Genomic DNA, 19,245 nt, shown 5'->3' with positions numbered 1-19,245 from the left:
GGCTGCCAAGGGCCCAGGTATGGCTGTGCCACACTGAGCCTTCACTGGCAGAGCTGCTCCTGCCCCTGCTCCTGGCGGGAGTTTGGAGCAGATGAGCTCCCAGGTCCCTTCCAGCTTGAGCCACGCTGTGACCTCAGACATTTGTCTGCCTTGCATCTGCACCAGCAGGGGGCACACAGCCTTAGATTCCCAGAGCTCATCTCCTACACAGGGAAGAATCCACGGGCAGCCAAGGTTTGGACTAAGGGCAGGAAGGCTTGGAGCTGGGCTGGACACCCTGGGCAGGCTGGAGCAGTGGCTGGCTGGCAAACCTGCCCGCAGCTGCCAGGAGCAGAGGTGCGGGCAGAGGATCAGGGAGGATAGAGCAGAGCACAGTAGAGCTGCTGCCAGCTCAGCATCTGCTGTGACATCACAGGGGTGCTGCTGCTTCACCCCACAGTGATGAGCATGGCCACCATGGGCAGTGCTGACCATGGGTAGTGGTAGTCATGGGTAGTGGTGGTCATGGGTGGTGGTGGTGACCATGGGTGGTGGTGACCATGGGTTGTATTTGCTCTTGCTCAGGGAAGCAGTGAAGCTGCCCAGCTCTGCAGCATGCTGTGCTCTCATTTATTGTTCCTCCTTTTCCCCTCTGGTTTCCCCAGGCAACCCCAGCAGAATAAGACACCAAATAGCAACAGGTTTTGGCCAGGTCACCTCCTGGAGAGCTCTGCGTTTACATTCCTGGGCAGCCACACGACAGGGCACATGCCCTCTTCAGCATGATTCTGCCAACCAGGCCAATCTACCCTGGCTTCTGAAGGCCTCCTCAGGAACCAGGACATTTGGCCTCTGGAGACACTGCCTGCAGGAAGACTCCTTCCACCAGAAGCTCTTCTCCCAGCAGCCGCTGGCTGCTCAGCTCTGTGGCCTCTCCTGGTGCCACAGATGGTTGGGGTTGGAAATGGCCTCTGAAGATCATCCAGCCCAAGCCCCCTGCCAGAGCAGGAGCACCCAGGGACACATCCAGGGGCGTTTGGAAGCTCTCCAGAGAAGGAGACTCCACAACCTCTCTGGGCAGCTGCTCCAGGCTCCATCAGCCTCATACCAAAGAAGTTTCTCCTCGTGTTGAGGTTGGATTTCTGGTGCTCAGCTCAGGGCACCTGGGCCCTGCTTCTGGTTAGGCAAATGTGTAAATGAAGATTTCCTGCTCAAGCTCAGGGTGTGGGGGCTGGAGAGAGCCCAAAATGCACCTCAGGTTTATTGGGGCCGAGCAGTGCAGATGTTGGCTGCTGTTCCAGGCCCACCTGAACTACCTCCCTGAAACCCAGCTGGCTGGAGGTTGGACACAGGAGAAGCTGAAGGATTTTACCTCCTCTGAGCCAAGAGAGGCCACAGGGAATGGCCTGCAAGGCACAGGGAGGATGGGGAAGGATGCTCCCTGTGTGAGTGCCCCACCCCAGCATCCAGACTTGTGCAGCTTTGTTAATAAATTGATCATTTTGCCTCGGGGTGAGGCTGGCTCCTTGCACAGCAGGGAGAGAACCTGCCCTTGGGACCAGAGCTGTCTGGTGACCCAGTTGGGGTCCTGTGCACCCAGGGCAGCTCTGTGGGGCTCTGGTGGATCTGCTCCCAGGCTGCAGGCAGGAAGCCACACACAGGTGCAGGACCAGAGATATTGATCAGAATCCTAAAGCAGGGAAGGTGGGGAGCACAGTGAAGGAGGGGAGGAGGCCAAAGTGGGGAGAAGACAGGGAGGACAAAGAGGGAGAAGTTGTTGGTGAAGGAGATGAGCAAGGCCCAGCTGCAGGAGATGGAGTGGTGCTGGGATGTGATGCCACAAGGCAGGAGGAAGCAAGGAGGCAGCTCCTGCAGGTACCCCTACAAGCCCTCAGCTGGGAGCCAGCTGGAAGGGCCAAGGAGCCAAACCTGCCACTGCGGTCCTGGTTATGGGAGAAGGGTGAAACAAACCCAGGGGTCAGTGCTGGGATGCAAGAGAGATTTATTGGAGTGTCAGAGTAGGGCAGTGGGAGAAGAGCAAGGCTCTGGCTGGGGCCAGGCCACAGATGCAGGCAGGGGGCACGATGAACATGAGCCTGAGCTGTGCCCCAGCAGCAGGCACCCAGGGCAGGTCTCTGCCAGCAGGGCTCAGCAGGCTGTGGAGGGACAATCAGCAGGGCAGGAGGAAAGCAGAGCTGGGACACAAGGGGGTGTGAGGCATCCAGAGCAGTGCAGCAGGGGAGTCCTCCCTTGGGTGGTCAAGTTGGGACGGGCCAGGGCACCTCTGAAGATCTTCAGCCATAATTGACTGCAGGCTGAGGCTCAGCAGGACCCACAGCTGCCTCCAAAGTACCGAGAGCCACGGCCCCAGCCGCCATAGCCCCCAAAGCCTCCATAGCCCCCACAGCCTCCATAACCTCCATAGCCTCCATAGCCACCAAGGCCTCCATAACCAGCCCAGCCCCCATAGCCTCCAAAGCCTCCATAGCCTCCATAGCTACCGAAAGTGCCACCATAGCCACCCCCAACCCCGGGGACTCCTGCAGAGCCAACAACACTGGACTGAGGGAAGTTGCTGAGGATGGGCCCAGGGAAGGTGACCACCGAGGCAGGGGGCTGGATCACCACGTTGGAGTCAGGGCACTGCCGCACGCAGGGCTGGTTGCGGGTGTCGGCCAGGGGGGCCGGAGTGGCCACCCCACAGGGAGAACACAGGCTGGAGCAGGACATCTTTCAGGCAGGCAAGAGACCTGGAAAAGGGAGCAGGGGTGAGGGGAGGCTGGGCAAGGCAGGAACAAGTCCTCAAGAGGCTTCCAGGAGCTGGACTTACCCAGGAGATGAGGAGAGTCGAGCGGAGGAAGCTGGATGGAGGCTGTGGAGCCCTCAGATCTTTTATACAGGTCCCAGAGCGCCTGAGGCAGCGGCCAAGGGGTGGTGGCACCAACTCTTTGGGTAATCACCCAAACGAGCCAGGCCCACCCTCTGCACTGCCATGATAATGGTGCTGGGCAAGGAATGACAGGAGGGATGAACTGACACACTCAGGCATGCCAGGCACGAGGCTGCTGCAGCTGATCTGGTGTCAGCACCACAGCCTTGATCTGCCCTAATCCCCCCTCTGCTGATGCTGCCCAGCCCTGCGCTGCAGCTCTGCAGATCCAGGCCCACCTGCTCCCGTCCCTCCGAACCACCCTGGGGGCTGGCTCCTAGCTGGGGCACATGAGGAGCATCCATGAACCTTGGCCACTTCCAAGCCCCTGCTTGCCATGGGCTGTTTGGGGCTCCTTGACCGAGATCTCTCTGATGAGCAGGGGACGCTCTGACTTGTGGGGCAGGGACCCGATCGTGCTGGGGCTCAGTATCGCTGTGAATGGGAGCAGGCAGTTCAGGCATCAGTATCTTGTGCCATGGCAGGAAGCACAGAGAGGAGCTGGAGGGCAGGAAGGGTACCAGGATGCTCTCAGAAGCCTTGGCTTCATGATTGAGTGAGGTCCTCACTGAGCCTTCCCTGGTGCACTTGGAGCACCATAGGAGCTGCTGGCTCAGCACCCACACAGAGCCAGGCTTCACGTGGCCACGTTGCCCACACCAAGCTGGGCACTGCTGCCCCGTGGTCTGCAGCCAGGATGCTCCTGAGGTGACCTGCTTGGTTCCAGACATATTCTGCCAGAGGCCTGGCATTGCTCTCTGTAAGCAGAGTGGGGGATTAGCACCAGACCAGGCTTGATTGGTGCTGCCAGTAAAGCCCCAGCTGTTCCTAGTCGCCTTGTAAAGATCTGACACTTCCTGCCCTCCCATCACTCCTTTCTTCTCCAGGGCATCTCTGCTCCACAAGGACAAGGCCTCCATTAGTCTTGCATCACAGACAATCAGTGGCATGATGCTCGCTTGGGTGATTACCTACTGGGGTTGGTGCCACCACCCCTTGGCCGCTGTCCCAGGCTCTCTGGGACCTGTATAAAAGAGCTGAGGGCTCCACAGCCTCCATCCAGATTCCTCCGCTCAACTCTCCTCATCTCCTGGGTAAGTCTAGATCCTGAAAGCCTCCTGGGGACCTGTGCCTGCCTTGCCCAGCCTCCCCTCACCCCTGCTCCCTTTTCCAGGTCTCTTGCCTGTCTGAAAGATGTCCTGCTCCAGCCTGTGTTCTCCCTGTGGGGTGGCCGCCCCGGCCCCCCTGGCCGACACCTGCAACGAACCCTGCGTGCGGCAGTGCCCTGACTCCAACGTGGTGATCCAGCCCCCTGCCTCGGTGGTCACCTTCCCTGGGCCCATCCTCAGCAACTTCCCCCAGTCCAGCTTTGTTGGCTCTGCAGGAGTCCCCGGGGTTGGGGGTGGCTATGGTGGCACTTTCGGTAGCTATGGAGGCTATGGAGGCTATGGAGGCTTTGGAGGCTTTGGAGGCTATGGAAGCTATGGAGGCCTTGGTGGCTATGGAGGTTATGGAGGCTTTGGGGGCTGTGGGGGCTATGGGGGCTGGGGCCGTGGCTCTCGGTACTTCGGAGGCAGCTGTGGGATCTGCTGAGCCCCAGCCTGGATCCGGCTACAGATGAAGGAGAGCTCCAGAAAATCCCTGGCAGGTCCCCACTCAGCCCTGAGGAAAGGACCTGCTGCTGTCTGCGCTGGGCTCTGGAGCCTGGCTGCCTCCTTCCTGCTTTCAGCCCAGCTCTGCCTTTCCCCTGCTCTGCCTCAGCATCCCTGCAGGACCCTTGACCCACTGCTGGGGAGGGTCCCTGCTGGCTGCCTGCTCCTGCAGCACAGCTCATGCTGGCTGCCTGCCTACTGCCAGGGGTCCTGAGCTGCCCTTGGCCACAGCTCTGCTCTTCTCGAAGCTTCGTCCTGCCCTGGGACTGCAATAAAATCTCTCTTGCATCACAACATTGGCTCCTGGTTGTGCTTGATGCTTCCCTTCTACCCCTACAGCCCAGACCTGGGGACAACGCAGAGACTTGGCCCCTGGAGCAGGTCCAGAGAAGTGCAAGGAAGGTGGGGAAGGGTCTGGAGAAGAGGGCTGGGGAGGAGCAGTTGAGGGAGCTGGGTTTCTTGAGCCTGGAATAGGGTGAGGGGAGATCTCCTAGCTCTCTACAGCTCCCTGCAAGGAAGCTGGAGGCAGGTGGGGTTCAGTTCCTTGTCCCAAGCAAGAAGTCTCAGGAGAAGGGGCTGCTGGGCACAGCTGTGCCCCCAGGCTGTTGCTAAAGGACACCGGAACGCCACTCACTAGGGCATCCTGGCGGTGATGCTGCACCGTCCCCGCCCGCAGGCGGCGCAGGCTCCGCGGCAAACATCCTAAGGAGCTTCCGAGGCTGCTGGAGAGCTGAAATGCTGCCGCGGGGCAGGGCCAGGGCGGGGCCGGGGCGGCCTTAGCAGGGGGCAAGCGCCTGAGGCTGAGTGAGCCCCAGGGGGTCCGAGATGTCTCACTGCAGGTGGTGCTGGGCGGCCCTGGTGCACTGCAAATTCTGAGCCGGTGCTAGGGCCGGTCTTCCAAGGCCCTTCCGTGTCAGTCCCCATGCTCAGCACCCCCTGCCATGGCCACCTTCCCTGGGCCATCCTCAGCTGCTTCCTGCAGTCCAGTGTCTTTGGCTCTGCAGGAGACCCAGGCTAGGGGGTGGCTCTGGTGGCTGCGCTGGCTCCGGAGACATTTAGGTCCGGGTGGACTGTGGAGGCTTTTAGGGCTGGGGGCCTCTGTAGGCTTCGGCAGCTATGGCCCTGGGGACTGGTGCCGAGGCCACCAGGACCTGAATGGCAACTCTGGGCCTTGCTGAGCCCCAGGCTGCAGCTAGCCAGGGATGAAGATCCATGAAGATCCTGTTTAACATATTCCTTATGATCTGGATGAGAGGATTGAGTCAGTCATCGGTAAATTTGCAGATGACACCAAGTTGGGAGCTGATGTTGATCTGTTAGAGGGTAGAAAGGCTCTGCAGAGGGACCTTGACCGGCTGGACAGGTGGGCAGAGTCCAACATGAAGTCATTTAACAAGTCCATGTGCTGCACTTTGTCACCAACGACCCCAGGCAGTGCTACAGGCTGGGGTCAGAATGGCTGGAGAGCAGCCAAACACAAAGGGACCTGTCAATCAGTAGATTGACAGCTGGCTGAACATGAGCCAGCAATGTGCCCAGAGGGCCAAGAAGGCCAATTGCATCCCAGCCTGCATCACGAATAGCATGGCCAGCAGGAGCATGGAAGCCATTCTTCCCCTGCACTCAGCACTGGATAGGCCACACCTTGAGTCCTGTGTCCAGTTCTGGGCCACTCAGTTTAAGAAGGACAGTGAGACTCTTGAAAGTGTCCAGAGAAGGGCAACAAGGCTGAGGAGGGGTCTGGAGTACAGCCCTGTGAGGAGAGGCTGAGGGAGCTGGGGTTGCTCAGCCTGCAGAAGAGGAGGCTCAGGGGAGAATTTCTTGCTGTCTACAACTACCTGAAGGGAGGTTGTAGCCAGCTGGGGGTTGGTCTCTTCTCCCAGGCACCCAGCACCAGAACAAGAGGGCATAGTATCAAGATGTGCCAGTGGAACTTTAGGCTGAAGGTGAGGAGAAAGTTCACAGGGAGAGTTGGTAAACATTAGAATGTGCTGCCCAGGGAAGTGATGGAGTCCCCATCCCTGGAGGTGTTCAAGAAGGGATTGGACGTTGCACTTGGTGCCATGGTTTCGTAGTCATGAGGTCTTGGGTGACAGGTTGGACTTGATGACCTTTGGGGTCCTTTCCAACCATATTAATTCTATGATTCTGTGATTCAATGATTCAAAGATCAACAGAGGTGCCCTGGCACATCCCAAGTCGACCACCCAAGGAAGGACTCCCCTGCTGCACTGCTCTGCTGTGGGGCTCTGATGCCAGCTCTGGGGCCAACTCTGCCCTCCCCTCCTGGATCTCAGCTGCCCTCCAAGACATTGCCTCCTGATGCTGGAGGCCTGGACTGGATACCTGCTGCCTTGGCACAGCTCCTGCTTGCTGTCCCTCTGCCTGCTACCAGGAGTTGTGACCTGCCCTTGGCCCTGGCTCTGCTCTTCTCTCACCTCCCTGCTCCCCTGGAGCTGTAATAAAATCTCTCTGGCAGCGCAGTGTTGACTCATGGCTGTTCTTGGACCTTCCTTTTCTCCTTTACTTCCTTCCTTCTTCTCCTTCAACACCACAGACTGTGTTGATCTTCCCTGCCTGAGTACCCCAGGGTGGCCTCCTCTGGAGCCGGTGCGTTCTGAGCTCAGTGTGTACCAGCACAGTCCCCACTGGGTGCCTCTGAACTCTCTCTGCCCTCCCTACAGCCCTAAACTCAACACATCCCCAAAGACCACTCTGAGGAGCTGGCAGAGCCATGAGTGCCCTGCTCCAGCAGTTCCTCTGTGCCAGCAGCCTGCTTGCATCCCCTGGGTGATGGCCAAGGCTGGCAGCAAGGCCACTGTGAGCTCCTGCAGCTCTTCTTGGGGCTGAGAGTGAAGGAGAGCAAAGTGGGCAGAGGACAGGAGGGCAAGGAAGGAGTAGCTGCTGTCAGGGGCTCTGAAGAAGTCCCCACTCTGGCTACATGCTGCAGAGGTTGTGAAGCTTGACGGCAGGCAGGAGGAGCCAAGGAGGCAGCTCCTGCAGGCTGCCCTGGAAAGGCCCCAGCTGGGAGCACCCTGGGACACTGATGGGAATCCATCCTGAGCCTTGGACTCTTGGCTGTGGCTGAAGGATCAACTCCAAGCAAAGATCAATGTTGCAATGCAAGAAAGCTTTTATTGAAGGGGCAGAAGAGGAGGGGGCAGGGCCAGGAGCAGTGCCCTGAGCTAGGGCAGCTCACAGCTCCTGGCATGGGGCAGAGGGAGGCTGGCATGGGCTGAGCCACAGCAGCAGGCAGGCAGCACAGGGCTGCGTGCTCAAGAGAAGGGAATCCTGAATGGATGGAGAGGAGGAGCAGGAGGAGTGCAGAGCTGGGCCTCAAGCAGGCACTGGGGGGAGCAGCTCCAGAGCCCAGCAGTGCCAGAGGCATTCCTGCAGAGGTGGGAGTCAGGAGGTGCCAGGAGCATCTCTGGAGCTCTCCTTCAGCTGTGACTGCATCCAGCGTGGAGCTTAGCAGATGCCACAGCCGCCTCGGCCCCAACCACCACAGCTGCCAGAGCCTCCATAGCCTCCACAGCTGCCATAGCCTCCATAGCCTCCGTAGCCTCCAAAGCCTCCGTAGCCCCCACGGCCCCCAGAGCCCCCACGGCCTCCAAAGCCTCCCATCACAGGGGCTCCTGAGGAGCCCACCACACTGGACTGGGGGAAGTTGCTGAGGATGGGCCCGGGGAAGGTGACCACCGTGGCCGGGGGCTGGATCACCACATTGGAGTCAGGGCACTGCTGCACGCAGGGATGGTTGCAGGTGTCGGCCAGGGGGGTAGGGCTGCACACCCCACAGGGAGCACACAGGCTGGAGCAGGACATCTTGGCCTTCAGGAAGGAGAGCTGCAAGACAAGGCACAGCTGTGTTCACTGCAGGGCCCCAGCCCAAAGCCCTCCTGGCCCTCTGCCCTGGCAGCCTGCAGCTCCGGACCTGCTCTGCAGCTGATCAGGACGCTGCAGCACAATCCCCTGGGAGCACAGCTGCAATGCTGCTTCCCAGCCCTCACTCCCCTCATGCTCCCTGCTGCTTCCTGCCCCACAGCAGGCAGCAACAACTGCCCCAAGCTGCCCAAGCACTGCCGTCCAGTGCAACACTCAGGACCCTAGAGCTCCACACTGCCATTTGCAGCCCTGCCAGAGCTCTCAGGCAGCAGCATCACATCCCAGCCTTGTGCTGGGAGAGGCAGAGGAGAGCCAAAGAGCCCTGCAGAAAGCCTGTGCTGGGCAAGGCAAGCTGGTACCTGGGTGCTGAGGAGAGTGGAGTGGAGGAAGGTGGATGGAGGCTGTGGGGGCCTCAGCCCTTTTATACCATCCCAGAGCCCCGGAGCCAAGGGCTGCTTGTAAAAATGCAGCTGCTGGCACAGCCAAGCAGAGAAGCTTCATGACACTGGGCTGAGACATTTATGTGCTTGCTCCTGCAGCACTGCTCTGCACTCCTGAGCTGGAGAGGGGACGCGGAGGGAGGGACAGGAGGTGATACAGCAGCAGCACAGAGCAGGGGCTGCTGGAGCTGAGCTGGCAGCACCCAGCCGCCTCGGGGTGCCCCTAATCCTCCCTCTGCTCATGAGCAGGGCTCCTGGGCCTCTTGCAGAAGATCTCTGGGCCCAGGCAGGTCTCCTCAGCAGCATCCCAGCTGCAAGCCATGAGACAGCAGTGCGCAGGGAGGTCCTCTGCCCACAGACATGAGGCTGCAAGAGCAGACAGTATCCTGCTCGGGCTACAGCCCTTCAGCTCTTCCATGCACATCCACTCCCTTGGAGCTCTCCCATGCTCCATCCCATGCCTGTGCCATTCCCATATCCATGCCATTCCCATCTCCATGCCCTGTCTGTCCCTGCCAGCCCCCTGTGTCTTTGCAGTCCCTAAGGACTTTCCTCCTTGTGTGCCCAACCTGACAGTGCCATTGTGCTGCAGTGCCTCAGAGCAGGCAGCTGGCAGAGAGGTCTGGGGAGCTCAAGGCCATGAGAGGTGCAGCTGGTGTTGGCACTCACGGAAGCATTGGTGGCATTTGGAAGCCACTCTGAGTGTGTGGAATGGCTTCTGACTCGGCTTGGCCTCATGCTGCCTCAGTTTATGAGCTTGTAACAGACAATGAGAGGTGTGCTGGGCAGGGGCTTGCCCCAGATCCCAGGCCCAGAGTGACTCAGCTGAAAATTAGCTTTGCCCAGGCTGCCAGCAGGCTGCTCCAGCCCAAACCCCTCCTCCATTATAAAGGGGAGCTAAGGGAGCCAGGTCAGAAGGAAGCAGGGAGAGGAGAGGGGGAAGAGGCAGCTTGTGCTGTCCCCTTCTCAAGGCCAGATGCAGGCATTCTGGGAAGGAAATGACAAACATCACAATGTCCTGTCCAGCCCTGCACGCTCTGCACCTCCTGGAGGTCCTCATCTTTATGCTTCTTAAAGGCACCCATCTCCAACCCTGCCATTCCAGCCTTTATTTCCCTCCAGAGTTCCTGTGCCAAACACCGCCTCAAACAAGAAACATTCAGTAAGGTCCAGGCAGGAGATCATTCTTCATCCCTCAGGATCAGGAAAGATTTCTTCCTCTGCTCAGGGGAGATGAAATGGAATTTGCCAGAGGAGCAGAGGAAATCTTGAGCCCAGCCAGCTCAGAGCAGTTCCTTTCAGCGTTTCCAGCTTAAGTCACACTTGGCCTCATGCCCAGCACCAAGCAGCATCCAACAATGGACAGCAAGGAGCAGTCCCTGGCCATCCTCACTCAGAGGGAGGTCCCTCTGTGCAGCACAGCACATTGCTCACTGCAGATTCTCTGGAACTCCACACCTGGGTCAGTCCCAGTCAGGACCATTCCCAAGTGGTGTTTCCAGCCCTGGGGCAACTGAGTCAAGCAGTTGAGTCCTGTGACTTTTCCAGCCCCCCAGGGAGACTCAATCTGTGGCCTCCTTTGCATTCTCAGCTTCCAAGGTGTGCAGGAGCCAAGAGGCCTCTGTCACAGCCAGGCTCCATCCCTTCAACCTGCCAGGCCCCCAGATCAAGAGAGTGCAGCAGGTCCAGCAGTGCCTTCCCTCCCTCTGCCTGGAGGCAGGGCCCCTCTAGTGCTGGTGAAGGGTCTCAGTGACAGCTACCCCCTTGCAGCACCAGCCCTCGTGCTGCCATCTAGCAGCTCTTTTGGCCTGCCTGCAAGCTCAGAGGTGGCCTTATGGTGCCAGCACTTCCTGTCCTTCCCAGGGTCACACAGGAGGTTCCAGGCTGCCTGGGGTGCGTGGCAGGGCCCAGCCTGAGCTGGCCGCTTGGCAGCACTGCACTCCCTGCTGGCTGTGACCCAGAGCCGTGCAGCAGGAGCAGGGGAAGTGTCATCCTCCCTCTCCCATCTAGACACAGCTGTGCCAACCTGCTCAATCCTCCCTTCCACCTCTCCCAGCTTTGCATCTCTGCAGGCAGCTTCTCTGTCTTGCCAGGGAGCTTCTCCTTCAGGTCCTGGATGGCTGCGAGCACTGCATCCCGAAGCACCTCAGGGGGAATCACTGCAGGGTCAGAGCCACAAACAGGCACTGCCAGGCCAGGAGTGCCCCTCGACACCAGTGCCTCCTTGGCAGGGCAGTCTGCTACCAACAGGGTCCCATGGCAGCTGGATTCTCTCCTAGCCACAGGCTGCCCTGCTGGTGACAAGGGAGGAGGTGCAGCTGAGCAGGGTCAGGAGGAGGAGCTGGAGGAGTAGGAGGTGGATGCAAGGTAGGAGGTAGCTGCAGGGGACGAGGTGTCTGGCGCGCCACCTGCTGGCTGAGCCCCAGCACCACCGGGTCCCTGCCCCACTCACCAGAGCCTCCCCTGCTCATCACAGGGAAATCAGTCAGAGCCCCAAACAGCCCATGGCAAGCAGGGGTTTGGAAATGCGCAAGGTTCAGGGATGCTCCTCACGTGCCCCAGCAGAGCACCTGCCCCCAGGGCAGTTGGGAGGGACTGGAGAAGGTGGACCTGGAGCTGCCCAGCTGCAATGCCTCTGTTTGGCAGCTTGTAAAAGAGAGCTAATGAGAGGTGTGCAGGGCACGGGTGGGCAGAGCCCTGTGCTTGGGGCTGGGCAGCATCAGCAGAGGGGGGATTAGGGCAGATCAAGGCTGCAATGGTGACAACAGATCAGCTGCAGCAGCCTCGTGCCTGGCATGCCCTGATGTGTCACAGTGCGTCCCTCCTGTCCTTCCTTCCCCAGCACCATTATCATGGCAGTGCCCCTGGTGCAGAGGGTGGGCCTAGGTCATTTGGGTCATTACCTGCTGGGGTTGGTGCCACCACCCCTTGGCCACTGCCCCAGGCACTCTGGGACCTGTATAAAAGAGCTGAGAGCTCCACAGCCTCCATCCAGCTTCCTCTGCTTGACTCTCCTCATCTCCTCGGTAAGTCTACCTCCTGAAACCCTCTTGGGGACCCGTCCCTGCCTTGCCCAGCCTCCCCTCACCCCTGCTCCCTTTTCCAGGTCTCTTGCCTGCCTGAAAGATGTCCTGCTCCAGCCTGTGTTCTCCCTGTGGGGTGGCCGCCCCGGCCCCCCTGGCTGACACCTGCAACCAGCCCTGCGTGCGGCAGTGCCCTGACTCCAACGTGGTGATCCAGCCCCCTGCCTCTGTGGTCACCTTCCCTGGGCCTATCCTTAGCAACTTCCCCCAGTCCAGTGTGGTTGGCTCCTCTGGAGCCCCTGTGATGGGAGGCTTTGGAGGCCGTGGGGGCTATGGAGGCTATGGAAGCTGGGGTGGCTATGGAGGCTTTGGGGGCTGGGGTGGCTATGGAGGCCTTGGAGGCTATGGAGGCTATGGAGGCTTTGGGGGCTGTGGGGGCTATGGAGGCCTTGGGGGCTATGGAGGCTATGGAGGCTTTGGGGGCTGTGGGGGCTATGGAGGCTGGGGAGGCTATGGCGGCTTTGGGGGCTGTGGGGGCTATGGGGGCTGGGGTGGCTATGGGGGCTGGGGCCGTGGCTCTCGGTACTATGGAGGCAGCTGTGGGATCTGCTGAGCCCCAGCCTGGATCCGACCACAGATGAAGGAGAGCTCCAGAGAAGCCCTGGCAGGTCCCCACTCAGCCCTGAGGAAAGGACCTGCTGCTGGCTGCGCTGGGCTCTGGAGCCTGGCTGCCTCCTTCCTGCTTTCAGCCCAGCTCTGCCTTTCCCCTGCTCTGCCTCAGCATCCCTGCAGGACCCTTGACCCACTGCTGGGGAGGGTCCCTGCTGGCTGCCTGCTCCTGCAGCACAGCTCATGCTGGCTGCCTGCCTACTGCCAGGGGTCCTGAGCTGCCCTTGGCCACAGCTCTGCTCTTCTCAAAGCTTCGTCCTGTCCTGGGACTGCAATAAAATCTCTCTTGCATCACAACATTGGCTCCTGGTTGTGCTTGATACTTCCCTCCTACCCCTACAGCCCAGGCCTGGGGGCAGCTCAGAGGCTTAACCTCTGGAACAGCTCCAGGGAAGGGCAAGGAAGGTGGGGAAGGGTCTGGAGAAGAGGGCCGGGGAGGGAGCTGAGGGTGCTGGGGGTGTTGAGGCTGGAGAAGAGGAGGCTGAGGGGAGAGCTCCTGGCTCTCTACAGCTCCCTGTAAGGAAGCTGGAGGCAGGTGGGGTTCAGTTCCTTGTCCCAACAGCAAGCTACAGGAGAAGAGGCTGCTGGGCACAGCTGTGCCCCCAGGCTGCTGCTAAAGGACACCATAGGCTCGCTAGGGCATCCTGGGGGTGCTGCTGAGCCATCCTCGCCAGCAGGCGGCGCAGGCTCCGCGGCAAACATCCCAAGGAGCTTCCGATGCTGCTGGGAGAGCTGAAATGATGCTGCGGGGCCAGGGCGGGGCCGGGGCGGGGCCAGGACGGGGCCGGGGCAGGGCCGGGGCGGGGCTGGGTCCACCTCAGTGGGAGTCGAGTGGCTGAGGCTGGGGGTGCCACAGGCAGCCAGAGAGGTATTGCTGCGGGGGATTCAGGGTGGCTGTGATGCGCTGCAGGTTCCGAGCCGGCACTAGGGCGGGGCTTGGGACGCCTTTCTGTTTTAGTCCCTGAACTCAGGCCCCCCTGCGGTGGTCACCTTCCCTGGGGCCATCCTCAGCTCCTTCCCCCACTCCAGCATCATTGGCCCTGCAGGAGCCCCGTGGTGTGGGGTGGCTAGGATGGCACTTTGGATGGCTCCGTAGGCAGCTATGTCTCTGGGGGCTGGTGCCAAGGCCACCATGTCCTGAATGGCAACTCTGGGCCCTGCTGAGCTTCAGGCTGCAGCTAGCCAGGGATGAAGATCTCCAGAGGTGCCCTGGCACATCCCAAGTCAACCACCCAAGGAAGGACTCCCCTGCTGCACTGCTCTGCTGCGGGGCTCTGATGCCAGCTCTGGGGCCAACTCTGCCCTCCCCTCCTGGATTTCAGCTTCCCTCCAGGACTTTTCCTCCTAATGCTGGAGGCCCAAACTGGATGCCTGCTCGTGATGAAGGCACATTATGCCCAAATGTTGTATCTTGTCCCAGCATGTGGACAAGTTCCCTCTTCTTCTGGAGGAAGGCAAAAGCCAAAGCGTTAGCCAGGCCAGCACGCACCCAGCACATGCAGTGTTCATGCAAATACCAAGTATGGGCACAATTCTAGCTTTGTGCTTCTATAGGCTGAAGCTGGGGCTTTGTCTCTCTCTCCTTGCTGGAGAGGACAACGCTCGAGCCTCTGCCATTGAGCTCATTGTTATTAGCTTCTCTTATTCATGCATGCACGCATACTGAAAGCCTCTGCATCGCGAGGAGCAGACCAGAGAATCATCTCCAGAGGGAGGACCTCCGCTGAGCCCGAGAAGCCCAGCGTTGCCACAGCCAGTCGTACCGACCGGGAGAGCCCACCGTACCACCGGAGGGCTGGACCAACGCCCGAGGGTAAGATCTGCCCGGCTGCCGGGGAGAAGGGACTTGATCGAGACCGAGTCCACATATGCCTAGTCCCCACCATTGCAGGAGAGGAGCTGCCACCTGTGCTGCTCGGAGCCCTGTAAACCTCAGGGAAGACTAAAGTACTATGACCGCTTTCTGCTTCTCCGACTGAGTTAGCCGCGGTTTCTTTGTGTGGGGGGGAGAACTGAACTTTCTCTCACCACCACAAGCACCGTTCGTGCCTATACTGCACCAAGCCCGGGACCACTCCGAGTGTCCCGCTGTTCCTTTAAGCCAAGTAAATGAGCAGCCGCCGCTCGACGCAGCCGCATTCTCTCCCCGAGTCTGTTTACATCAGCGCCGAGAATCATCATAGCTGGGCCGACCCCGCAGCTGTGCCTGCTGCCGTGTCCAACCAGACACCTCCGAGCCTGCCTACCGCTAACCGTTGTGGCACCCTGCCATGCGAGCTGACTCCGAGGGCCGACCCCACAGGCCAACCCGGAGCAGGACCGATCCCTATTGTCTGGAGGGAATCAGCCAAGGCCTGAAGGGAACTGTGCTTCCAGGCTAAGCCTAGGCTCCATTATTCCCTCTCCACCGCTGCAGAGAGAGGAGACAGTAATCCAACGCCGCCGTCCAACTCAACTAGGAACCAGTCCAGTGCAAGTAGTCTGCCGGACCTCCACCTTGCTACAAACAACATCTACAGAGTATCTCCCACCTGCTTTCCATCCACTAGCACTCAGTTCAAAGTATCCGCGTCTAGCAGAGTAATCTCTGACGCACAGAAATATGGTGATAGTGCTGTATACAGCCAGAAGCCGCCCGCGTCCCGCCGCGTCGCCATCTAGTGGCCAAGCGGCAGAACGGCAGCCTTCGTGACATAAATACAGAAAATGTTCTGAAGATAGCTCAATGAACTTCTAAATATAACACTAAGCCACTTATGGAATGTATTTCACGAACGTGCATTAGAACATGTATATAAGTTAGTGATTCATCAGTGATTAGTAATACTGATAATGAAAAATAATATTTCCATAATTCATATTTCATAGTCATAAATGTAATAAACTCTCCATCACACTGCTGCCTTGGCACAGCTCCTCTGCTGTCCCTCTGCATGCTGCCGAGGAGCTGTGACCTGCCCTTGACCCTGGCCATGCTCTTCTCTCACCTCCCTGCTCCCCTGGAGCTGTAATAAAATCCCGCTGGCAGCACAGCGTTGACTCATGGCTGTTCTTGGACCTTCCTTCTCTTCCTTTCATTTCTTCTTCTCCTCCAACACCTTAGAGTGTCTTGATCTACACGGCCTGAGTGCCCCAGGGTGGCCTCCTCTGGAGCAGGTGCGTTCTGAGCTCAGTGTCGACCAGCTGGTGGTGACAGTCCCCGCTGGGTGCCTCTGAGCTCCCTCTCCTCTCCCTACAGCCCTAAACCCAACACATCCCCAAAGACCACTCTGAGGAGCTGACAGAGCCATGGGTGTCCTGCTCCACCAGCTCCTCTGTGCCAGCAGCCTGCTTCCATCCCCTGGGTGATTGCCAAGGCTGGCAGCAAGGCCACTGTGGGGTCCTGCAGCTCTTCTTGGGGCTGAGAGTGAAGGAGAGCAAAGTGGGGAGAGGACAGGAGGGCAAGGAAGGAGCAGCTGCTGTCAAGGGCTCTGAAGAAGTCCCCACTCTGGCTACCTGCTGCAGAGGTTGTGAAGCTTGAGGGCAGGCAGGATGAGCCAAGGAGGCAGCTCCTGCAGGCTGCCCTGGCAAGGCCCCAGCTGGGAGCTGCCTGGGACACTGATGGGAATCCATCCTGAGCCTTGGGCTCTTGGCTGTGGCTGAAGGATCAACTCCAAGCAAAGATCAATATTGCAATGCAAGAAAGCTTTTATTGAAGGGGCAGGGGAGGAGGGGGCAGTGCCCTGATCTAGGGCAGCTCACAGCTCCTGGCATGGGGCATAGCGAGGCTGGCATGGGCTGAGCCACAGCAGTAGGCAGGCAGCAGAGGGCTGCGTGCTCAAGGGAAGGGAATCCTGAATGGATGGAGAGGAGGAGCAGGAGGAGTGCAGAGCTGGGCCTCAGGCAGGCACTGGGGGGAGCAGCTCAAGAGCCCAGCAGTGCCACAGGCATTCCTGCAGAGGTCGGAGCCAGGAGGTGCCAGGAGCATCTCTGGAGCTCTCCTTCAGCTGTGGCTGCATCCAGCGTGGAGCTTAGCAGATGCCACAGCTGCCTCGGCCCCAACCACCACAGCTGCCAGAGCCTCCATAGCTTCCATAGCAGCCATAGGCTCCATAGCCTCCATAGCCTCCACAGCTGCCATAGCCTCCATAGCCTCCATATCCTCCAAAGCCTCCGTAGCCTCCGTAGCCCCCACGGCCTCCATAGCCCCCACGGCCTCCAAAGCCTCCCATCACAGGGGCTCCTGAGGAGCCCACCACGCTGGACTGGGGGAAGTTGCTGAGGATGGGCCCGGGGAAGGTGACCACCGTGGCCGGGGGCTGGATCACCACCGTGGAGTCAGGGCACTGCTGCACGCAGGGATGGTTGCAGGTGTCGGCCAGGGGGGTAGGGCTGCACACCCCACAGGGAGCACACAGGCTGGAGCAGGACATCTTGGCCTTCAGGAAGGAGAGCTGCAAGACAAGGCACAGCTCTGCTCACTGCAGGGCCCCAGCCCAAAGCCCTCCTGCCCCTCTGCCCTGGCAGCCTGCAGCCCAGGACCTGCTCTGCAGCCGCTCAGGAGCCTGCAGCACAATCCCCTGGGAGCACAGCTGCAATGCTGCTTCCCAGCCCTCACTCCCCTCATGCTCCCTGCTGCTTCCCGGCCCAACAGCAGGCAGCAACAACTGCTCCAAGCTGCCCAAGCACTGGAGTCCAGTGGAGCACTTAGGACCCAGGAGCTCCACACTGCCATTTGCAGCCCTGCCAGAGCTCTCAGGCAGCAGCATCACATCCCAGCCCTGTGCTGGGAGATGCAGAGGAGAGCCAAGGATCCCTGGAGAAAGCCTGTGCTGGGCAAGGGAAGCTGGTACCTGGGTGCTGAGGAGAGTGGAGTGGAGGAAGGTGGATGGAGGCTGTGGGGACCTCAGCCCTTTTATACCATCCCAGAGCCCTGGAGCCAAGGGCTGCTTGTAAAAACGCAGCTGCTGGTGTAGCTAAGCAGAGAAGCTTCATGACACTGGGCTGAGACATTTATGTGCTTGCTCCTGCAGCACTGCTCTGCACTCCTGAGCTGGAGAGGGGACGCGGAGGGAGGGACAGGAGGTGACACAGCAGCAGGACAGAGCAGGGGCTGCTGGAGCTGAGCTGGCAACACCCAGCCGCCCCGGGGTGCCCCTAATCCTCCCTCTGCTCATGGGCAGGGCTCCTGGGCCTCTTGCAGAAATTCTCTTTGCCCAAGCATCATTTCCCAGGGAGGTCATCTGCCCACAGACATGGGGCTGTGAGAGCTGACAGTGCCCTGCTCCCTCTGCAGCCCTCGGCTCTTCCATGCACATCCCCTCCCTTAGAGCTCTCCCATGCTCCATCCATGCCTATGCCATTCCCACATCCATGCCATTCCCATCTCCATGCCCTGTCTGTCTCTGCCAGGCCCCTGTGTGCTTGCAGTCCCTGAGGACTTTCCTCCTTGTGTGCCCAACCTGACAGTGCCATTGTGCTGCAGTGCCTCAGAGCAGGCAGCTGGCAGAGATGTCTGTGGAGCTCAAGGCCATGAGAGGTGACTCTGGTGATGGCACTCAGGGGGACATTGGTGGCATTTGGAAGCCACTCTGAGTGTGTGGAATGGCTTCTGACTCAGCTTGGCCTCATACTGCCTCAGTTTACCAGCTTGTAAAAGAGAGACAAAGAGAGGTGTGCTGGGCAGGGGCTTGCCCCAGATCCCAGGCCCAGAGTGACTCAGCTGAAAATTAGCTTTGCCCAGGCTCCAGCCCAAACCCCTCCTCCATTATAAAGGGGAGCTAAGGGAGCCAGGTCAGAAGGAAGCAGGGAGAGGAGAGGGGGAAGAGGCAGCTTGTGCTGTCCCCTTCTCAAGGCCAGATGCAGGCATTCTGGGAATGAAATGACAAACATCACAATGTCCTGTCCAGCCTTGCTCACTCTACACCTCCTGGAGGTCCTCATCTTTATGCTTCTTAAAGGCACCCATCTCCAGCCCTGCCATTCCAGCCTTTATTTCCTTCCAGAGTTCCTGTGCCAAACACCGCCTAAAACAAGAAACATTCAGTAAGGTCCAAGCAGGAGATCATTCTTCATCCCTCAGGATCAGGAAAGAGGTCTTCCTCTTCTCAGAGCAGATGAAATGGGACTTCCCAGGGGAGCAGAAGAAATCTTGAGCCCAGCCAGCTCAGAGCAGTTCCCCTCAGCGTTTCCAGCTTAAGTCACACTTGGCCTCATGCCCAGCACCAAGCAGCATCCAACAATGGACAGCAAGGAGCAGTCCCTGGCCATCCTCACTCAGAGTGAGGTCCCTCTGTGCAGCACAGCACATTGCTCACTGCAGATTCTCTGGAACTCCACACCTGGGTCAGTCCCAGTCAGGACCATTCCCAAGTGGTGTTTCCAGCTCTGGGGCATCCGAGTCAAGCAGTTGAGTCTTGTGACTTTTCCAGCCCCCCAGGGAGAAGCAATCTGTGGCCTCCTTTGCATTCTGAGCTTCCAAGGTGTGCAGGAGCCAAGAGGCCTCTGTCACAGCCAGGCTCCATCCCTTGAATCTACCAAGCCCCCAGTTCCAGAGAGTGCAGCAGGTCCAGCAGTGCCTTCCCTCCCTCTGCCTGGAGGCAGGGCCCCTCTAGTGCTGATGAAGGGTTTCAGAGACAGCTACCCCCTTGCAGCACCAGCCCTCGTGCTGCCATCTAGCAGCTCCTTTG

At 59.5% G+C, this 19,245-nt stretch overlaps 5 protein-coding genes across 5 annotated transcripts; 2 read left to right on the top strand and 3 right to left on the bottom strand.

Annotated features, from left to right (window-relative positions):
• Window positions 1-1,964: 1,964 nt before the first annotated feature.
• LOC137457249 (claw keratin-like) lies at window positions 1,965-2,912 on the bottom strand. The gene is made up of 2 exons (XM_068169082.1): window positions 2,810-2,912; window positions 1,965-2,729 (listed from the first exon to the last, which is right to left on the bottom strand). The coding sequence occupies exon 2, from the start codon at window positions 2,707-2,709 to the stop codon at window positions 2,302-2,304; it is 408 nt and encodes a 135-aa protein (XP_068025183.1). The 5' UTR covers window positions 2,710-2,729; window positions 2,810-2,912; the 3' UTR covers window positions 1,965-2,301.
• A 987-nt stretch (window positions 2,913-3,899) lies between these two features.
• On the top strand, window positions 3,900-4,854 carry LOC137457256 (claw keratin-like). The gene is made up of 2 exons (XM_068169090.1): window positions 3,900-4,002; window positions 4,083-4,854. The coding sequence occupies exon 2, from the start codon at window positions 4,103-4,105 to the stop codon at window positions 4,499-4,501; it is 399 nt and encodes a 132-aa protein (XP_068025191.1). The 5' UTR covers window positions 3,900-4,002; window positions 4,083-4,102; the 3' UTR covers window positions 4,502-4,854.
• A 2,821-nt stretch (window positions 4,855-7,675) lies between these two features.
• LOC137457235 (claw keratin-like) lies at window positions 7,676-8,874 on the bottom strand. Its single transcript, XM_068169064.1, has 2 exons — window positions 8,805-8,874; window positions 7,676-8,406 (listed from the first exon to the last, which is right to left on the bottom strand). The coding sequence occupies exon 2, from the start codon at window positions 8,383-8,385 to the stop codon at window positions 8,029-8,031; it is 357 nt and encodes a 118-aa protein (XP_068025165.1). The 5' UTR covers window positions 8,386-8,406; window positions 8,805-8,874; the 3' UTR covers window positions 7,676-8,028.
• Window positions 8,875-11,818: 2,944 nt separating this feature from the next.
• LOC137457257 (claw keratin-like) lies at window positions 11,819-12,874 on the top strand. Its single transcript, XM_068169091.1, has 2 exons — window positions 11,819-11,911; window positions 11,992-12,874. Exon 2 carries the CDS (start codon window positions 12,012-12,014, stop codon window positions 12,519-12,521), a length of 510 nt encoding a protein of 169 aa, XP_068025192.1. The 5' UTR covers window positions 11,819-11,911; window positions 11,992-12,011; the 3' UTR covers window positions 12,522-12,874.
• A 3,372-nt stretch (window positions 12,875-16,246) lies between these two features.
• LOC137457267 (claw keratin-like) lies at window positions 16,247-17,513 on the bottom strand. Its single transcript, XM_068169101.1, has 2 exons — window positions 17,410-17,513; window positions 16,247-17,010 (listed from the first exon to the last, which is right to left on the bottom strand). Exon 2 carries the CDS (start codon window positions 16,987-16,989, stop codon window positions 16,588-16,590), a length of 402 nt encoding a protein of 133 aa, XP_068025202.1. The 5' UTR covers window positions 16,990-17,010; window positions 17,410-17,513; the 3' UTR covers window positions 16,247-16,587.
• Window positions 17,514-19,245: the final 1,732 nt, after the last annotated feature.

Source organism: Melanerpes formicivorus, unplaced genomic scaffold, assembly GCF_026170545.1.
Source record: "Melanerpes formicivorus ecotype bairdi unplaced genomic scaffold, bMelFor1.0.p_v2 SCAF_164, whole genome shotgun sequence".
NCBI lineage: Eukaryota > Metazoa > Chordata > Aves > Piciformes > Picidae > Melanerpes > Melanerpes formicivorus.
Note: the sequence above shows the minus strand (reverse complement) of the source record. Positions and strands in the feature narration are given on the sequence as shown.